Genomic DNA, 22,210 nt, shown 5'->3' with positions numbered 1-22,210 from the left:
ACATATTTAATAGAAATCATGCTGGCAGGAACGAGAACCATAATTCGAGCAGTTAAGCAAACAGTTGAGTAGCTCTAATAACAGCATATCGATCAAGACAAAACCAGATAAAGACCGACAGGTTCGACCAAAAACCTGTTTAGCAACAGCTATCCGTCAGAAAAAGGTCCAAAGAAAAACAATTCATCGGTGGTTTTTAAACTGTTTGTTCGTGAACAAGGAAACATGACACTAGTAGAATGTAATAAAGTTAGCTAGAATGTTCCGGAAGCGGAAATGAGCAATATCTACCTGATAAGAGTAGAGTATAACAGTAAAAAGTTGAAGTGAGTGCGATCTGACTACTTTCCATCCATAATGCATCTCGATGAAAGTATTGGGGATAACTCGAAAAAGATTTGTAATCTCTTTGCAAATTTTTTTCAAGAAATCTATACAACATTTTCTGAAAAAGATCGCGATCGCGACTATTTTGCATTTTATCCGGAATTTTCAGTGGATATAGGTGTCAACCAACTTCATGCCCAGGACATTTTGCAGGCCTTAAAAAATTTAGATGCTTCAAAAGGCCCTGGACCCGACGGAATCCCTCCAGTTTTCATAAAACATTTTGCAATGGAGTTTGCAATGGAGTCACGAGGAAAAAAATCAAAGTCGTTATTACCAGGTGATTCCTGTTACCCTCAAAAATGGAAAAAATATTGTCGAAACCTACGCTTTCCTGGATGCAGGCTCCTCGTTAACACTTATCGACGAAGATATAGCCACTCAACTTGACTTGGAGGGAAGAACAGAAATCCTTAAACTAAAATGGACACAAAACGTCACACGAACGGAGGTTAGCAAAAATGTACAGTTTAAGATATCTGGCCCCTCAGGTAAAGAATTTACGTTAAAAGCGGTAATAACAGTGAAGAACCTTCAGCTACCGGTACAGTCCGTAAATTATACACACATGGCTAAACAGCACGAATATCTAAAGGGTCTACCTATAAAAGATTACCAGAACGCGCACCCGACAGTTTTATTAGGTCTAAATCATAGCCATTTATTAGTTGCGATGGATAAGAAAACTGGAAATGAAAATGAACCGATCGCAATCAGAACCAAACTTGGATGGATGATCTTTGGAAATATCTCGACCTCAGTGGAATATGAGCACGTAATGATGCACGACGAAGAAGAAGAAGATTTAAACGCGATGATGCGGAGATTTGAGTCATCGGAGAATTTTGGTGTAAAGGTAGTAGAAAATCTACCTAGGCCCGCCGACGACATTAGGGCGGAAAAAATCTTTAAGGATACTTTAAAATATGAGAATGGCAGTTACGAAGTTGGCTTGCTATGGAAGGACGACGAAGTTAAATTTCCGAACAACTATGGCCAGGCACTTAGAAGGCTTCAATACCTGGAGCGAAAAATGTCAATTGATAAAGGACTAAAAAAGTGGGCGATCGAAACATTTAAAGAGTACGAGAAAAAGGGATATATCCGCAAACTCGAAATAGCGGAACTATCAGAAAACTACCCCAAATTAAATTATATACCTCACTTCATCGTATTAAACAAGAATAAGGTTCCACCGAAGCCAAGGCTGGTGTTTGATGCCGCGGCTAAGTATGAGGGAATATCGTTAAACTCGAAATTGCTATCCGGTCCAGACACTCTTACCTCGTTGTTTGGAATTCTCCTGCGTTTTAGAGAGGGAAAATTCGCCGTCTGCGGGGACATTAAGGAAATGTTCCATCAAGTGAAAATCAGGAAGGAAGATCAACATGCCCAGAGATTTCTATGGAGGAACTGTAATTCATCTGAACCACCGGACCAATACGTAATGCAGGTGATGACGTTTGGGGCGACCTGTTCGCCATACTGCGCTCAAGCAGTTAAAAATCATAATGCGGAAAGATACGAAACGGAGTATCCGGAGGCTACAAATGCTATTATAAAACAGCATTACGTCGACGATTACGTCGACAGCTTTTGGGACCTTGATAGCGCAAAGGAATTAACTAGAACCGTGATAAGAATTCATCAAACCGGCGGATTCCACATCAGAAATTTCACGTCGAATAGTACCGAGCTATTAAAAGGAATACCAACCACTCGACGGGCACCCCTTCTAATAAAGCCTTTCGAAGACAAAGACTCGCGTATAGAAAAAGTGTTAGGCGTATATTGGGACACTGCAAACGATACCCTAAGTTACCGAATAAACTACGATGATAAAGGAATCGGAATGTTTAACGCAACTAAGGCGCCCACAAAAAGACAAGTGCTGTCACTTATTATGAGCATTTACGATCCGCTTGGTTTAATATCCAATCTGATAGTCCACGGGAAAACGTTATTACAGGAGTTACACAAATTTTCTAAAGAATGGGATACCGCCGTTCCGGACGAGTTATGCGGACAATGGTTAAGTTTTTTGGATAAACTAAAACAAGCGGAAAATTTGTCTATTCCTAGATGCATACTAGTGGAATACGGTCCAATACAACTCCATGCGTTTGTTGATAGCTCTGAAAAGGCGCTAGCGGCCTGTGTATACGCTAGAAGTGAATCAAGATATGGAATTCACATTCAATTAATAACGGCAAAAACGAGAGTTGCCCCAATTAAGCCAATTTCGATACCACGGTTAGAACTACAAGCAGCGGTCATGGGTACAAGATTAATTGAAACCGTCAAAAGGGAATTACGATTGCAAATCCAATCTATAACACTATGGTCGGATTCCCAAACTGTATTGGCTTGGATAAAAAATACTAACAAGAGATATACACCATACATAAACGTTAGAGTTGGTGAAATACTAGATACCACTGCTAAAGATCAATGGCGCTGGGTACCATCTGAAGAAAATCCAGCCGACGAGGCTACAAAGGAAAACGTCGGAAAATCGAAATGGTACACGGGACCAAGATTTCTTAAACAAGCATCTGACACTTGGCCATTATCGAGAGCACGACACCTAACATGTGAGGAAGAAATTTTGTTCCATGGAGAATGCGATATCATCGACGAAAACGATTTTTCCGATTGGTGGAGATTATTGAAGCGGTATCGATTCATCTTAAAATTTGTGAATCAAACAAGGGAAAAAAGATCAAATTTCACCGTTGCGGATCGAAGGTACATCGAGAATATTTTATACAGAAAGGCGCAGTGGCAAGCCTTTCCTGTTGAAATGGAAGTTTTAACCAACGGCAACAGTGTGACGCGTCCCAGCAATTTAGTAAAGTTAAATCCATTTTTGGATCAATTTGGAGTAATGCGCTCAAACGGACGTCTCGCAAGAGCACTAGGGCTCCCAGAACAACTTCGATTGCCGATCATACTTCCACAGAAGCATCATGTTACGAGATTGATTATAAGGGATGCTCATGAGCGAAAATGGCATCAGGGTAACGACACAGTCATCGGAGCACTACAACAGAAATATTGGATACTGAATGTAAGAGCTGCAGTTAAGAACGTAAAAAAATGTTGCCAATGGCGTATACTGGCGTATGCTAAACCAGTTAATCCAATGATGGCCGCCTTACCCGATTGTCGGACTACCCCAAATGTATATCCGTTTACAAATACTGGAGTCGATTATTTTGGACCTTTCGAGGTTATGGTGCACAGATCAATGGAAAAGAGATGGGGAGTAATTTTTACTTGTCTATCAACGAGAGCGGTGCATATCGAAATGGCGGAAAAACTAAATACGGATTCTTTCTTAGTATACCTCACTAACTTCCAAAGTATTCGAGGCAGAGTCAACCATCTCTTTAGCGATAACGGTACCAACTTTATAGGAGCCAACAATGAAATGAAAAAATTAATCAAGAATATCGACAAAAGAATGGATAACGGTGAAGCCGCAAAACAGGAGATACAATGGACGTTTAATCCACCTACAGCTTCGCATTTCGGAGGAGCTTGGGAGAGATTGATTAGGATCATTAAGGGTTGTTTAAAGGTTTTATTCAAGTCATTCCCAACTAAAAACCCTAGCCCGGATACTTTGAGATCCGCCCTTATTCAAGTGTCAGCGATTTTGAACAAACGTCCATTGACACATATTCCTATTGAGACAATCGAGGATAAGGTATTGACACCTTTCCACTTCCTCATTTTAAGATCTGGAGAAGAAGTACCGCCGCAAGAATATAATTTGACCCAGTACGATAGAGAGCATTGGAAACAAGCGCTAAAAGCATCAACGCAGTTTTGGAATACCTGGAAGACCCAATATGTTGCAACTCTATGCAAAAGGAATAAATGGACGAAATTGGAAGATCCCTTGGCGGTAGACGATATCGTTTTAATAACCGATGATAATGCGCCCCCTAATACTTGGCTAAAAGGAAGAATAATAGAAGTATACCCAGGCGCAGATAAACAAGTAAGATCTGTAAAGATACAAACCGCTAAAGGAGTTCTTACGAGACCTTCAAACAAGGTTGCTTTTCTAGATGTGAGAAATAAAGCGGAGGATAAAAACAAAGCGAGTGTTATGATACATCATCAAGAACCCGGACCGTTAAACCCGCCAGTTGCCAGCACATCATTTTCGAATTGGGGGAAAAGAAAGCAAATCGACATTGAAACAGTTAAAAAAAAGGCCGAAGAGCTCAATTCACCTCGGCCATCTAAACGAGCGAACTCCCATCGAATAACGACATCTCCAGGGGCATTTGCACGAATGGTAGTGACCGCTTCAGCCTTATTATCTTTCACCGATGCACTTCTGGTAAAGCCGATTGAGGATGACGGTTTGATGTTCGATCATCAAGGCACCTGCTTGGTTGAAAGAGGAACATGGAGAACGAATATCGCTACAAATATATCTATTTCCGAGGATATATACTTCATTAAATATATCCACCAAAAACTTTTGGACACGTTACAAGCTACAGAGAATCATTCATCTACGAACTCTGCTAGCCAAATTGCTCGATCCATAGAACACGAGTGCGACAATGCGATCGACGAAATACTACGGTCTTCTCGGGTCAAAAGAAGTAAAGGAATTTTTGGCTTTCTCAAGGATCTTTTTTTTGGATCAAACGATATCGAAGACACCATCGAGGCGATACGTGTAAATGAGGACACGAAGATCCACCATTTGTCCGAGACGATTGGGAAAATAAATGAAAAAACGGCAAACATGAGCAGCGATCTGAGTGGCAAGGTGTACTGGGTATTGAAGGGCGTCGATACTCTTAAGCATAAATATTCTCAGGTCGAACAAGAATCACTTCATAGAAGAATGCTGGAAGCGGAAATGCTTGCGAAACAGATGATCAGTGAAATACTAGGAAAATACAGAAAAATTCGCTTATTTCCGCTGACTTCGGAAGATTTAAAAACAATCAGAACCAATATCACGCGTTCCCTGCCCAATGGATATGAGATTCTGGACCATTCAACAGCAATTCAGTACGAAACCAGAACTTTAAATGATACAATAATAATAACAATGAAGACTACGATCATTGCTAAGAAAACGTTCGAATTGTTCCATATAATACCGATTCCGCATCCGAAGGACAAATCCTTAATTATCATAGACAATCATCATATCGCAGTAAACGAGCATGGACGATATTTCTACCCGATGAAGGAAGTAATACGAATCAATGGTAGCCACTCTATCACATCACATTCTGAAATAATGACGACACCGGATTGTTTAGCAGCGGCGATTCTTCAAAAAAACCCGAAGAGAAAATGTTCATCCACGCAATTAGACACGTTTCCGACGAAAATATTCAAACTGTTCGACTCAAACTCGTTTCTGTATTACACAAGCAAATCAGGACAAGTCGTCATACACTGTGAAAATTCTGCGACTTCTCCCCCATATCTGGCCGCGATATTACATCTGGAGCAGGACTGTATGATAAGAACGGACGAACAAACGTTTTATGCGGATATAAATGGAGAAAATAAAAAGGCAATTACTTTTTTTAAGCCAAGAGCGGATATACAAATAAGCTTTAACATCACCAACGTGACCTCAACGACAATGCTTCCAGATCAATCGGATCGATTTTATTTGTTCAAACCAGAACTCGACGAATTCGATTATTCAGTCACGGTCCATAAAATTCATCCGTTTGTTTGGATCGGATTTCCAATTCTATTGCTGATCGTGATACTGGCGATAGGAACATGTTTTTACCGTAAATGGAGGCGCGGTAGAAAGCAAAGACGAATCCGGCGACCACCATCATCATCCCGGCGCAGAATTGTTTCTGCATTTCCAACAACGGAATTAGCTGAAGTTAGTGTTTAAGAATAGTGAAAATAAGATGCGATAATTTCGATTTTTGTTAAAACAGAAGTTTTATGAGGCCTGGAATGTTACTTACGCATCTTAATTAGAAAATTTATTAACATTTAGTTAAAATCAATATCTAAATTCAATTCATTTATTTCCTATAGCTAAAGAAGGTTCTTAAAATAGATTCATGAATCATGTATTTTTTGGTACCTGCGCGTACAAATTGTAGAAAGATTAGAAGAAAGGATCAACAGAACCATCCATAAACCAAAACCAGGTATTTGAGCAAGACCCCTTTTTGGTGATTAGGCTGCATAGGCAGTTATATGCACTTATCATGTTTATCAGGCAGGGTCCGAACACACTTTACACTCGCCTCAGGTAGCGTCAAAGATAAGCCGGAAAAAGTAACCTCTTTTCACCACACCTGGATCAAATGATTTGAATTTTGTATCGAAAGATAGGAAAAACCAAAGTTATCACTTTCACTCCAATTAGCCATAAGGATTTAGAATAATTGAATTTACCTAACTATGTATAAATAGATCAGCTTTACGAAAAAATAAACCAGAGTTAAACTGACACGCAGTAAGGTTCTTTCTTATCCGAACAGTACTTTGAAAGTACTTTATCAACTTGCTCTCTAAGCCTTCCGAATAGGAGAAGGACCTTGGTTAGTAAGTTTAAAGATAAACATCTTTGAAGATACTCTTTTAAAAGAAGACAAGTCAGGTTACTCTCGATTTAACAGTAACAGTCAGGTTTGCTCTCAACTAAATACCCCTAGCGGTAACATATGATGACTACTTGCTTCGAGAAGTATTTGTTTTCTTAGCAAGCAACCGTGTAATATAACCGATCTCTTGAGTAAGTTGGTAATCGGTTCATAACCAGATACGAAAGAATGAAGAGCCAGGCAAACCTTAGTAAGACGATAAGTCTTTCTCAAACGGCATCGACTGTGTGCCAAACAATAAAAACGTAGGGTAACCGACTTGATTTGGACCCCTACATGAATTGGACCCTTTCAACATATTTAGCCACATTACTAGCTAGCAGCTCAAAATTCGATTAGTTTGATACCGTCATAATATTCTTTGGATTCTTTTCTAAGCCTGAATGCTTTCGGATCACTTTAAATTACTTGTATTTAGCTAAAATTTAGAATCATAAAGTATATTGCCATATACCACTCAACAATCCGACGTAGGGTCTTTTTCTAATTCCCGTCGTAATAAGGAAAGCCATTCTAATTTTCATCATTTCCTGGATGGATTTAGTGAATACTCCAAAAGTTCTTGTACTGATTTGACTAAAACACACTTACCTTCCGATCCGTGAACTTTGAAATCACTGAAAAGCGACTATTAAAGCATATTATTGAAATTACGCAACTGACTTCATTACTAAAATTCGTCGTACCGTTTTAAAATCCGTCCAACAAAATTTTTCATCGTCCGAACTAAAAATCACAACAATGTTTACGAAGCTAACGCGCATGTATTTGTGTAGGACGGCATGACAAATGTTATTCTACAAAATTTCTGCAGGTCAGGCAAGTTTTTCTGGCTGTAGATTAACGACAATGCCTTGCGTGAGTTATTTTCATTTATGAATGACGAAAATTAAAACGATTAGTCGACATTGTCTTCTTCGTCGCACGAAAAAACGTAGGATATTTGGCTGGTAGGACTTCTTTAATGATAAAAAGCATTTAAATAGATCTCAGCTCACTTTGATTGATTGCGTATGATAGACAACTAACTAAAATATTAGGGAATAACTAGTTTTGCATTGTGTGTCTTAAAAATGGTGATATTTTTAATAATTTGTGTTGGATAGGACGGGAATAGGCAATTACGACGATGTAGCAACATACCCTAGGTGAAGAGGAAACGATGTTTGCAACACGTTTTCGATTTGGTTTTAATAGTAAAATCCAATGAATTTGTATTGATGAAATCAGTTAGTTTTATTCTGGAAGCCGTATTTCACATGGTTTCGAAGGTTTCTTCTCAAGAATTCAAATTGTATCGTGGAAATTTTCTTACCGTCAGATTTTGGACACCCCTGTATTTTGATTTCTGACAGCAGTTTGTTTACCTATGATTCAATGGAAAAGCAAAATTGAATGTACTCGTCTATGCTATTTCTTCGCTTTGTGATTGAATTGGTAAGCATTTTAAGTAAAAAGAACGTTTATAACAATTTATTATTTAAAATATCTTGTTTATCAGGGAATACATCATGCAAAATAAAACAAAATCATGTAGAGTGGCCCGCTCGTAGGAGCTAGTTAATGAGTGTTTGCAGGAAATCAGTAACGGTGGGGCAGTTAAAACAGCATGTCACCAGTTCGGTATTCCCAGATCGACGATCAAGTTTCGGCTAAGCAGTCAATACAAAAACCTGTCAAGGCCTGGAAGTGCTCCAGCACTTGATCATGCTGACGAACTTGAGCATGTTGAATGGGTGAAGAAAATGGCTCGGAATGGTCCTGTCACTAAATACCCCATATCATGAACGGAATGATTCGCAAATCGAGACTGGTAGTGAGCTGCAAATTAGAGCTCTAACTCCCCTGAAAACGTTTCCAGTAATTCAATCGGACACAAAAGGAAGTATTTCTCGACGAACCCGATACCAAGAATGCAATAATTTGGACTTTACTTACATTAAATTTTGAATATTCTATCCTCCTGCCTGAAATTAAGCATCAAAACTGAAAAATCTATGAAAAGCTCTGTGTGCTTTCGAATCACGTTCATGTGATGGGACAACCATGAAGTTCTTCATATTCATTTTCATATAACGTATTTAGGTGCTATCAAGAGAGTAGCATCCATGGAATTTAACAAATTATGCATATAAAAACGCACTTTGGAGGCGCATGGGAGCGCTTGGTTCAGAGAGTAAAGACTACACTAAAAGAAATGTTAATGGAAACCACGTGAAGCAGCAGAAGTAACATCAAAGGGCCACTAAGGAACCTATTAATCCCAGGTGCGATGTGAGGTACTATTTTTATCACATTGCACAAATATTTTGTACTGTACGTACATATAGTTTTAGGAATTCCCCGTACAAATAATATTAGAAATTTTCCATCCGGAAATTTGGCTCTTTAAAATTCCATACCATCAACAATATAAACCTTCTCCAGGGATTTGACAGAATCAAACAGGTAGTTTTAAATAGGCTAAGATGAGATGAATAAAGACAGTCAGTAACAAGAACCCATGGTGTGTTTTACTCAGTTATGAACCTTTAAGCTAATACATGGCGACCGTGAAAGTTTAGACACGAAAACTGCAAAAAGTGGAGAAGTATAAACATGAACAACATAAACAACTAGCGCCACAGATTTAAAGTGCTATAAAATGAGCTGGAATAATATTACTTCACCACAATTAAAGGTTTCCGTAGACGGGGTTCGAGTCCTGACTATTTCTCGAAGCGTAATTTCGATGAACCGATACAAACGAGCCAGAAAGGGTCACTCCGTATAACCAATCAGAGCAGGGCACGTGAGGAGCCACTTCGTGCCGCGTAAGCCGATTTGTGGTTCGAACAAACGACATTAGCAGAGCAAGGATCATTAACTAGTGAACGCTGAGCCAGTCGTTTAAAACCAAGAGGCAAATTCACAGTTAAAGTTAACCACGTGTATTAAATTATTTAAGAGAAATTTGAAAAAGTGCTACGTAAATTAAATAAATTAGCAGTACAATGTAAGTGTAAAGATAAAACGGAAAAAGTGAAACAACCTCTAATTTAAACCATTATATTATAGTAATTAGAAACATTGCGCAACGTGCGACTGAGAACAGCCATCTAGACTAAATAGCAGAAAGTGCAAAGAAAAGGTAACACAGAAGATGAAAAATATTAAAATATCGAATTTATAGCTGGTATCGCCCGCCTGAAGGAACCTTTAGGCGAAGGTTTTTTTATTTGGTTCCGGTAGGGAGAATCGGGAGTAGATGGGAGTCCTCCCCAGCTTCGCTAGGCATCATCAACTGCCCAGCGTTCACATCCATAATTCGGGAGTCGACAGAAGTCCTCCCCTGCAGCGCTTGACCGTATCATAACACGCAGTGCGCCATTTTTGTGTGGCAATCTTTCGGCGTACTCCCGGTGGACAGCTCCCTGGTGACGTTCCTGCATATAACCGCAGTTAAACAGGTTTGAGACTATTCTAGGTCATAACGAGGATTAGGCAAACCAGTGAGGGTAGGCATCGGTCAAGAATAAATTGACGTGAAACCGAATAACTGTTCTTTTGAAAAGCCTAGACAAGCATCTGTGAAGCTAGCTAGGATCCCTGTTTTCCTGCTTTGTTACCGATTTAGTTGGTCATCTTGAATTTTTCGCCGTAAATAGTCTTTTTCGTTGGCACCTTACCTGACCTGCCCTGAGAGGACTAGCCAGGCCGGTACACACACGCTCCTCCGCAGTACAGCTTTTTTCCTGTACTGGCGCTTAAGCGGAGGAGTTTCGAAGGATAGTCGCAAAGGAATGCCTATCGTTTTGCGGGTATAGCCGAAATTACCGGGGTGTAATTGCACTTCAGCTCGTTTTGTCGCTACTTTGGATCTTTTACGCGTGACTATCAATTTTGTCTTGTGCCTGACAGTAAGCTAGTGATCCCGTCTGAGGTAGCAAACTGTTACAAATGAAAAGTGACAGTGCGCGATGGATTGGTTCGTAGCAGACAACATTGTCCATAACAATATAACCCTACTAGCACGGTTGTTACAAAATAGTTGTGGTAACTGAAATATGACTAATTTCAGTCGTAATTCGGTTGATTCAACTAAATGGACCCAAAGTGTGCTACTTGGGAAAATTGTCACAGACAGAACTCGAAGTAATTGCCGGAACGGCAATAGTCATTCTAATACTAGCCATCCTATATGGAGCTCTAAGAGTTTACAATAAACTAACGCGAGCAAAATTTGAGCGAATCGCACGTCGTGAGGCACAGTGTGCCACCTTAAATAACGTTTTCAACGTTTAAAAAAAGAAGTGAAAAACGCAGTCTTCGCAGATTAGCGAAGACAATGTAATTATAGGAAACCAGATTGACACGGGAGTATTTTATTCAAACACTATAGTTAGTCCAAATGCAAAATATATACAAATTATAACTACAAACGAACACCCGGTAACGATTGCAAATGACATTCGTCCAAAGGTGTTACTATTAAGAAAATTCGAAGTTAAAACCGAGACTAGAAATGAACAAATAGGCAATTAAGACTAACAAAACTAAACCAGGAAAATAATTTGAATGCATATCCTGAGGCCACAGAGAAATAAAGAAACCTGTGTATCAAATATAACGATATCTTTGCCTTAGAAGATGATATTATGACCACAAACAATTTTCATAAACAAAAACTAACTTCACAAGCAGGTAACGCAGTTTATATTGAAAATTATCGAACCCCAGAAGCTCACCTAAACGGCCCATTTAATTCACCTATATTGCTAGTTTCCAAGAAAACGGAAACCGAAGAGAAAAAATGGCGACTAGTTGTGGATTTTCGTCAATAAGAACATAATCGCCGATAAGTTTCCTTTGCCACGAATTGATGAAATTTTAGATCATGTTGGCAGAGCTAGGACCTTGACAACCCTGGATTTCATGTCAAGATTTCACCAAATCCAACTCGAGGAAGAGTCAAAAAGAGTGACAACTTTCCTAACGACTTCAGGACATTACGAGTTTAACCGTTTGCTTTTTGGATCAGATATTTCCCCAAACACACAAGGGACAAGCCGGCTATACAAGTTGTATAACAGCCGCATTTCTAAGAACCTAAGAGTAAGTGCGGAATAATAGTGAAATAAGTGTGGAATGAGCGTTGCGCAAACAGTATTACTAAGAACAAGTGTGGAATAACAGTGGAATGAACGTTGCGCAAACGTACCAGCAGCAGTTCTGAGAGCAAGTGTGGAATAAGAGTGACAAATCAAGCTACTAGAATTGTTATATTTTGGGGCCAGGAAAAAGAAGTGCGGGTTTAAAGGACTGGCCTGAAGCTGATTCAAACCAAAATGTGCTACATCTAGTGAGCGAACTAAAGAAGACGGAATAAGAACCGATTCGTGAAGCCAATCGATGCTAGTATTCACACTTTGGGTAAACTCTGAACATCTGAAGAAACTTTTTAACGCACAAGACGAGTCGTTTGATGGTGCTATTGTGGCAGAAGCCGTAAGTGATAGTTTTGAAATGGAGTTGAAGTAGAGTAAATCCTAGTTTGGCGAGTACTTTTCTTTACGAAATGTCTCTCCCAAGAGGATTTTCGCTTCGCCCAAATATAATTTTGCTTTGTATTATTTCATGCGTCTCGTGAAAATCATTAATTTAATAATTTTCAAATTTAAGGAATTAAACCAGCCAGATTAAGAATTCGTTTACGATGCAAAAAGGCGGTGTTAACAGAAAGCCACCCAAAGCCCTAAGGGTTAAGGCCGTAAGATTTGGGTACGAACAAGACAAGGCAACTTAAGTGATAGCGTCCAACATAAATTGTAGACATATGAATCAGCTCATGATGACTACTTGCTTCGAGAAGAAATTGTTTTCTTACCAAACTACAGTGTATAACCGATCTTAGTATTCGGTAGAAACAATGGTGGTAAATTAGTTTATTCACTTCTAAGTATTTGTTGAACTACAAGCAACAGTAATACGAGATTATTAGTTGCCGTTAAAAGGGAACTACGGTTGGACATCAAATCTGTAACGATTGCTGCCCGAAATTTCAAACAACTGACTTTCTTTCGTCAACCCTTTCAAATAAGGAAATGGACGGTCACAAGTGATGTCTACTTGCTTTAAAATGGAATCATCTTCTTAGCAACTGTAGAGCAACTGTATGACACCGCACTTCGGAGGTGCATGGGAAAGATTGATTAGAATCGTTTAAAATGACTCTTCGAAGGTATTACTAAGCTCGTGACGCAACTGAAAAGAATTTAGCTTTGAGCCGTTGACGGATCAATATAAATATAATTTATAAGAAGCACTTTGTCACGTGTCAGTCCGACCGGTCATTCAGAAATGTGCTTTCAATGTATTAAGCTCTTTTTTATTAATAAATAAATCTTTTTTCTGTTTAATTAATTAACCTTGGCCTTTCAATTCTACTGTGATCTACTGAGAAGTTGCGAGAAAATAGAGTGGTTTATTTGTTAATTTGAATCGTCGCATTAGTGCTTCTGTTGAACATCGAGAAAGACTAAAAGTGTGCTGTTGGGAACGAAATGGTTGAAAAGAAAATCTCGACTGAACGATTGGATCTCGAAACGACCAGAACCATTTTAATTCGAACCGATCACAAACCTTTTGTCTCGCTTAGACAAAAAAAAATATTTGAACAGAACGCTTATCCATTGGAAATTCGCCCATGAAGAGCTTGAATTTGAAATCTAATATAAGAATGGCACAATAAATGGAAATTCAGACGCTCTATCTAGAATTCAAAGCGTAATGCATGGCGAGGTCTACCATGTTCGGGAAGAGTATAAGTAATCAAACGCTAGAAAAATCGGTGCCTAGAACCTCAGTAGCAGAGTCGAATAAACAGGATAAGCCGAAAGGCTTCCTTTCCTTCGATTTGGCAAACAGCCAACAACCAAGACTGGCCGGACCCACGACACAGGGTTTTTTTTATTTTATTTAAATCTCATTTAACAAGTATAATTAACAAAGCGTAATCTTGCTATAAAATGTGTTGTGCTTAAAGTGACTTGTAAATACAAAATAAGGGGAAGTAGTCGTGATATTTCGCTAACAGCTCAGTTAACAGAAAGCCGAAAATAGCGCTAGTGAAAAGACTGTGATATCAAATTGTTTGGAAAAAATAAGTAAACATCACAGAGCTAATCACTAGCGAAAAGTATGACCCGCAACTAACAACGGTCACACCTGAGCAAGTCACAAGTACAGTAAACGCGAGAAACGCGAGCACCAAAACCAGGCAAGGATGAAGGCCTGTAGACATACGAATCAGCTATGATGACTACTTGCTTCGAGAAGAAATAGTTTTCTTACCAAGCAATGGTGTAATATAACCGATCTATTGAGGAATTTGGTATCAGATAATTTGAGGAATTTGGAAACAGATAATGACTAAGGCGGAATAGTAAGTTCGACTTTCACAGCAGCCTCTACGAAAGAGTTGTGTTTTAAATCACTTTCATGTGTTGGGACAACCATGCAGTTTGTCGCTGCTAGAGCGGAATGATAAACATAAATAACTTAGCTGGAGGCATTATCGCTTCCAGAGGTAGAGCAAACAAGCTGCTTAGCTAGACGCGCCAACGATGTAAAAAAATACACATGCCAGCAAAACGATCCATCTGATCGGGAGTAGAAAAATCAGAATATGAAAAGGAATCTGAAAAAACCATCTCGTGCATGGATTATGTACCGATTAGACTACCTGTTTAGGGCATGAAAGATTAAAACACTCCCATTTGTCGCATTTAGAATTTCTTTCTCTTTTTATCGTTAGGACGCAATGAGCAGTGTTCAAACAATTATAGTGTTTTAGAAAAAGCGCCCGTTAGACTCCAGAAGGAAAATAAATGAAAATTATGGATATTTGAAGAAAAGTCTGGTATCTAAAGGGACATAGTATATAAGTAAATTTTTCTGGGATGCTTTACATAAGTATCCATCGATTATTCAACGCGTAGCTTTAAGACGACAATTGTAACTTTTTTCAATAAAGCTAAGTTTTTCCTGGGAACAGTTTCCCACAGTAGTGAAGTGAATTTAGTTAATATCAGCACGATAAGCAAGTGAATATCACATCCAATTTCCAAGTACGACCTAGTCGGAAAGTGACTTTGGGGCAACAACGAAAACGACAAGGCAACTTAAATGATAGCGTCCAACATAAATTTTGGGCGTATGAATCAGCTATGATGACTACTCGCTTCGAGAAGAAATTGAAGCATTATTGCTAATACAGTATGCAAAACTCTCAAGAAAGGTCACGAAAAAACGAAGCTTTCCCTCCGAAAGTATCGAGTATTTAGCAATTTAAGTTGGACTAAAATTTCCAAGTTGCAATAAACGATTATTATACAACCGATTGCCGGAACCTTAACAGATTAAATCTGTAAGAACGTAACGAATTCGTTCGAACTAAGACAAAAAATTGAACGGGGTTAAAATTAAAGAAAGAGTACGTGAGTGTTCAGTGATTCAGAATTATTTTGTGTTAACAGCTAGTGACATGTCGAGAAGAAGAAGTGTTCAGTAGGACAGTAGAAATTACAGCGGTCAAATCCCACTTTTATTTTATGGTTGAACCACTATTGTTATCAGTAAATGGATGATCAAATAAACACCAAAAAACAACAAACATTTTCTCTCAGAGCCGGCAATAAAGTAAATCTCTGAACACTGAGTCTGCATGAAACGCAAGGCAGTTGCGGAAAAAGCTATAAAATTGAAGTCCCAATTGAAAAGTCCAGTTACGGTTACGGCTCACGACATTAACAACAATAGCACATTAAAAAGACTGATGCAAATTAAAAAGGCTGATGCAAAAATATTGTTGGATGGAATTGCCTTATTTTGGAATGTGTTAATAGTGTCCCGTTTCACTTGCTAACGAAAATATTTTCATAAATAGATAATAGATCAGAAGTAGATCCCTTTTGAAGAAAACACCAGCTAAGGTTGATGTTCAGAATTAGATGGATCTAAATCTGTATGCGCTCCAAAAATACCTGAAAACAGAGGCCTGGTTGACCCTAAAGTAGACCAACGATCTCTAAAAGAGAGGTGAGCAGTAACTTCAGTTCAAAGTTATAACGTCAGATAGTTTGGATAATAGTCTCTAGCTAACATCATATGATGAGATATTCTATAAATGCATCCTACTTGCACCAAATGTGTTTTTAACCTAGTCATACCGCAGAAAATATTCAGGTTGGATTGCCTCTTGCCTACGTTAATGTAAATTGCTCTATCGAACCTTAAAAACTGCTCTCCCTAATTTCGATTTGTAGACCAAACTAACCGGTTGAATTTAACTATTGAATCAAAAATTCAATCCTATGAGCTTTAACGTACAATCAACTCATCGAAAAAGGTTGAAAGCTCTATTCACGTATCGGCTATCTTAGACTAGAGTTACTTGCGTTCGATGCGATGCGATAATAATCATTTTAGATGATGTTGGCACTCCAACGAAGGCAGCAAACACCACCAAAAAGGCAACCATTTTTCTCCAATTCATTTCCTTCCAAATTAGCAAGTTTTTAGAGTACGGTACGTTGTGTTTCCATCACAACTTAGTACGCCAATGACACGACCTGTAAAAATGTAAATAAAAGACAAATGCTTTAATTAAAGTGCTGCCTCTAGGATTAATTCCGCCAACGTACGTCTTGGTTTCATCGGATTACACTTTGGATTGCAGATAAACTCATTTTATGCTGCATCCGCTGCTACCTTCAATGCTCTGCCAATTTGGACGCCGTTCAAACCGACGGACAGACATTGAGAGTTTAATCCCCTGTACCCTGGCACCTTTGGCTTATCTCCGTGACCAAAGAAAAGCACATCTCACTGGTTTTCACTTTTTTCGGCGCCGCCGCATAAATTTCTCAAATGGTGGTCGCCGCATTGTAGGTTTTTGTACCATACCGATACCCAAACCAGTTTGCCAGAACATATTAAACTGCAAATAAGATAGATATATTCGAACACTATTTTCACTTTTGAAATCAAGCTTCAATTCTACCTTTTAACGACAGCCATTTTTCACTTCCATCACTGCTGGCATAGAATAAAGCTACTTTTAGCACACATTAAGACTAAACTTTACAAATTGTCAATGCGTTCACACTTTTCAATTCAATTCAGGCCAACCAAGGGCCACAGCCAACTACTGTTCTACCTCATGGTAGCCGTAAAAATGAATCTATAAGCCGCCGGTGAGCAGTTAAAACCACATAGCAAGCCAGTTTACCGACACACTTGTGGAAAAATTCATTAAACGAAACGCACACATGAGAAAACATATTTCTACTACCTCCTGGAGATTGCTGACAGTTACCGTACGCACACTTTGCCGCGTTGTTGGTGGTTTTTCCATGATGCTATTGTAGGGTTTTTTTTTTCAAACCGTGGGAAAACAAACCACTAACACAAACGCAAATCAGTAAGTTCTATTGACAGCCTCTATTGGCTGCCAATAAGTTTTTTTTGTGAAAATCTGGCAAACGAGAAAAAAATTATTTGACAGGAAATTTGTCAGTATCACCGCAGATACAAAATTTTGCTTATACGCTTCAAAATAAAAACTTTCAGCTTAACCGGGATGAACTTTCATATATTTTGCAGCGTTTGCGATGGAATTTAACTTTTCAACACTCAACTTTCGATCTTAAAATAAAATCAAAACTGGTAGTCAATGCATTTTTGGCAAAAAATTCCAGGCTGCTAAATTAGTACTGCGTGACAGTGTGACAGAAGCTGCGGAAATTTTCATTGCCATATTGTATATTAAGGCTTTACGGTAGCGGTCTTACAATACATACATACAATACCGGTAGCACCATACCTTTCCGGATCAGGGTTGCCACATGCACAGATTATTCTGTGTTTAACAGTTATTTGAAAGAAATCGCCTGTACAGAATACAGATTTTCGCCAATTACAAGATGTTTGAGCTTTTACATGAGAGTGAAAGAGACGGAAATAGTCAGCACATTGACTATCCGTCTCTTTCACTTTCATTATTTTACATTGGACAGATTTTTGCACAGATATTTTTCCTCGCTATACAGATGGTCAGATTTTTCCAACAAAAAACACAGAATTATATGTGGCATCCCTGTTCCGGATACATTACCCAGCTAACTGGCACCTTTATCTCATTTGCTTTGCGTTGACAAGAACTAACATCAGGCGGGCTCAGGAGTCGTGGGCCCCACTGACAGCTGAAGAGCTAACTTGTGTGAAGAGTGGCGAATATATGATTTCTCGTTTACGCTAACGCTAACATGTTGGCATCGAAAACATGGCTGCCTGCCAGCTATTTGACATTACCAGGCAAGAGTGCGGTAAACGCGACAGTTGAACAAGGTACACAAACCGAATGTCAGAGTGTGCTTGTACACACTCACAATCTTTTCGGTAAATTATTTACCATTTTCAAACTGTTAATAATAGGTAACAGTTTCAGGGCGATGTGCTATTATTAAGACTCAGCACTAATTTTCATGATTTACTGTTCGCACCGATCGAAATTGCAGAGTATTGTGTCAAATTATAACTTCAACGAATTGAGAAAAATCGGTACAACGAATAGCAACGAGTTTTCATTACTTATGAGATATTGCAAAACTACCTGATATTTCACGGACTCCCAGCCCGTTGAATTTGAATTTTTCAATGATATTTTAGCGAAACAGCCGTAAAAAATGACGAAATGACGAGCCTACACAAACACGTTCTTTAGCTGTTGCGTAAAAAATCGTAATTTTACAACGATATGTCTTTGGAGAAGTTTATCAATATAATACAGCGCATCTTTTTAAACTATCAAGGTAATCTCATATCCATCAATCGGGGTGATAGAAACTTTTGTTTTTTTTAATTCGTCCAAAAAAAATTTTTATTCAGAAAAATTATAGAACATACTAAAATGAGCAACTTTGCTAAATATAGTAACTATCTATCTTTTGCTAGTTGCGAGATATAATGATTTATTTAAAAAGTACACTTAAAATTCAATTCTGTACAATAACTCCGCATCCAATTAATTTATTGCTTTCAACTGTTCTCCGAAGTTATTCAGTATGATAAAATACACATTTTTTTTAAGCTTGTTTTTGCCTTTGAGTTAGTTTTGATTGCTTTAATTAAGTTATCTATGTATATGAGGGTGAATTGGCAAAATGGACTATTCTTACATTTCGCACAGTATGGAATGGATGGAATTTGATTCTTTGGATGTTTTGACAATATTTGGAAGCTATTTGAGTTCGTTTCACAGGCGGCATATAAGTTTTAACACTGTTTAATTAGCTTTTATCATGATTTTTGGGGAAAATAGAGTAAAATGGACCACTTTCCGAAATCTGTGCAGGATGAAACCATCGCCAATCGATTTCCCGCATTTTTTTACATAAGAATAGGTATCTTGTAAGATTTCAAACCAGCGGCTTCTAACTTGGGATTACGAGCTCGTTTTTGCCCATTGTGTAACGGATTGTGATCGGTGTGTATGCTGAATTTTCTTCCGTATACTCGGTAAAAAATCATCACGTCTAATTGAAGTGTTCTTACACTTAATTCCTTCTGACACGCTGCACTATAAATTAAAGTGATTTCATATTGATTTTCAAGTGATTCTTAATTTGTGTCGAAAGGATCTTTCATCGAATATGATTCAATAAAAATCCCCATCGAATTATAATGCATATCAATTGAATTATCACCATTGTTACTCCATTGAATTTGAAATAGTTTGCATTTCACAAATGTCAAAAATGTGCATGTCAACGAAAAGTTTCACAAACTCGTGTACCTAGTAGGTAGTAAAACGTTGCGTTTAAAGTGATAAAATAATATTACAGCGAGATTTCACTTGTGATCCTGAGCGCGAGTATAAAGAAATTTCATCTGTGATCAAGATTAATAATTTAATATTTGTTTTCAGATCACGGAGCTGATTACACGGACAGGGCAGCATCAGTTAAGCTGTCAAAGGCAATGAAGATTCCCCCAGAGCAGTATTATTTACCACCCGGGCACACCTTTTGCGGAGAGCGCCCAACAACTGGTGCTGCTAAATTAAACATTATATGTTTTATATTGTGTAATTTATTAAACTAAATATAAAGACTAAATCGTACAATTTTGGTTAATGTGGCTGACATTTTCATTTTAAAACATGGCACATTAACAAGGACGTCCAAGACATTCGTAATTGAAGTGATTTTCTGTTGATTTCATCATGCTCTGTATTGATTCTTTTCAAGAGATTCGCATTTCACATTGAACCGTTTGGCAAGTAGTGCGAATTCAATAGTAGGGTATTGTCGTTATCGTCGGGCCACTGTTATGGTCGGGCCATCACAATTTTACAGTTTTAGTAACTCATGATATCTATGATACAACCATTGTAAAACTTCTTACTGTGATGGCTAACTTTTCACAATATTGTGAGTTTCAATCGTGTATTCAAAACACCCGTACTGAATTCAGTGACTAAATCTTACAAAAACAGTTTTCCAGGGGCAATGAACTTTTCTTCAAGAAATGTTTCATGAAATGCAATTATCGAGGTCAACTTTGAAAATATATGAAGTGTATTGTGCTGCACACGAAGACTATAAAAAAATCCCCTCCAGTAAGGCGTTTGGGAAGGCTAAGGTGAAATACTAGAAAAGTGCTATTTGTAAAGGTCGGGCCACTTGAGTAGTCATGGTTGGGCCAGCATAATTTTAAGCGCAGAAGCGCAATAATCGCTAGAGAATCTCAGTCACGTAAAATGTGATGAAATAAAGCAAAATTAATACGATAAAAACCTAGATTTTTGTTGTTTTTTTTTTCATTGTAGTTGTACACTTCGGAAAACGCGATTGTAGCAATATTGATTTTACAAGATCGCCAAAATTTCGCAAAAATGCAATTAAAAATAGGGTATTGGTATCTATATGAGCCGTTGTTTACGGAATTCATTCTTTTCATGTCTTTATATAGAATTTCAATACGTATACGTATACGTATACGTATAACATTTTTTGTCTTAACGTAAATGCCTACAACTTTTTTGTTTTTCGAGCAATCAATTCAAAACTTTCCGGATATATACCTTATTCTTAGACCTGTGTAACGATGTATTTAGATTTTTAAAATTCCTTTTGAAACGAAAGTTATGGGCGAACTCCAAAACGTGGCCCAACCACGACGACACTCCCCTAAATCACTTTACTTCAGCGTGATATTTTTTTACCGTGTATGAAGCGATGAAACTTGGCGACACCAAAGATTAGCGCCAATGCCTCCTTTTCCACTTGACCGTAACGCTTTTCTGCTGGAGATAGCGTTCGGGAGACAAGGCACATCGTCTGGGTATCGATGCATAAGACACGCTCCGACTCCATGACTAGATGCATCCGCTGCGCGAGTTTAGGGTCGTAGTGTGCGAGCAGCAAACGGAGCAGACTTTTGAATTGCTCAAACGAACGTTGGCAGCTCTCATCCCAGTTCCATTTTGAATCCTTTTTAAGAAGTGAATCTGCTACCTACTGTTTGTCAGCCGGGTGAGCAATGCTCTTCGGCCCAAAATGCCTATTAATGTCTCAGAGTCGGCACGGTTTAGAGATACATAGCAAGACTTTTCGTATTTACATGCAATTTATTCTCGGGGTATTCTGACCTGACTTAACCTAACCACGTGGTTCACTTTATCATAAGTACTAATGACATGCGAATTATAGCTTACTCTACTTTCTCACCCTATCGATGCTGGATCTGCCGTTTCTGGTCGCACACGCGTCCGTGTGGCCAAAGTTCCTCCCGTAAGACGTTCACCGCACTATTCGCATTACGAGGTTCTGCCGTACACCTACGAACCGCCGCCACGTGCTAACTGCGGGCCTTGCTCGCCGCCACGTGCATAACGAGCCGCGGTCGCCTAGATTCCGTCGTCCAACGAGCCCTATGTAGTGGAGCGCGTCCCGCGCGGTAATAAATCTGTCTCGGGCTACCTAGCCGATTGATCGTTCCGTTTCCTCGGCCTCAAGCGCATCGGCGAACGCGTCGTAGAAGAAGATGGCGATCGTCTCGGTCGTTGTTTCAGCCGGTGCTTAATAATCGAGAATGTTGGGTCCTGTATTTACCGTACAAAACGGTCAGTTAGTTTTAATGTCACTACACCT

At 38.7% G+C, this 22,210-nt stretch overlaps 1 protein-coding gene across 1 annotated transcript; it reads left to right on the top strand.

The window, feature by feature from the left end:
- Positions 1-955: 955 nt before the first annotated feature.
- Positions 956-21,952, top strand: LOC128744438 (uncharacterized). The gene is made up of 2 exons (XM_053841459.1): positions 956-5,620; positions 21,770-21,952. Exons 1-2 carry the CDS (start codon positions 956-958, stop codon positions 21,950-21,952), a joined length of 4,848 nt encoding a protein of 1,615 aa, XP_053697434.1.
- The last annotated feature ends 258 nt before the right edge of the window (positions 21,953-22,210 follow it).

The sequence above is a fragment of the Sabethes cyaneus genome, chromosome 3 (assembly GCF_943734655.1).
Source record: "Sabethes cyaneus chromosome 3, idSabCyanKW18_F2, whole genome shotgun sequence".
Classification (NCBI taxonomy): Eukaryota; Metazoa; Arthropoda; class Insecta; order Diptera; family Culicidae; genus Sabethes; species Sabethes cyaneus.
This window is presented reverse-complemented; position numbering and strand designations above follow the sequence as displayed.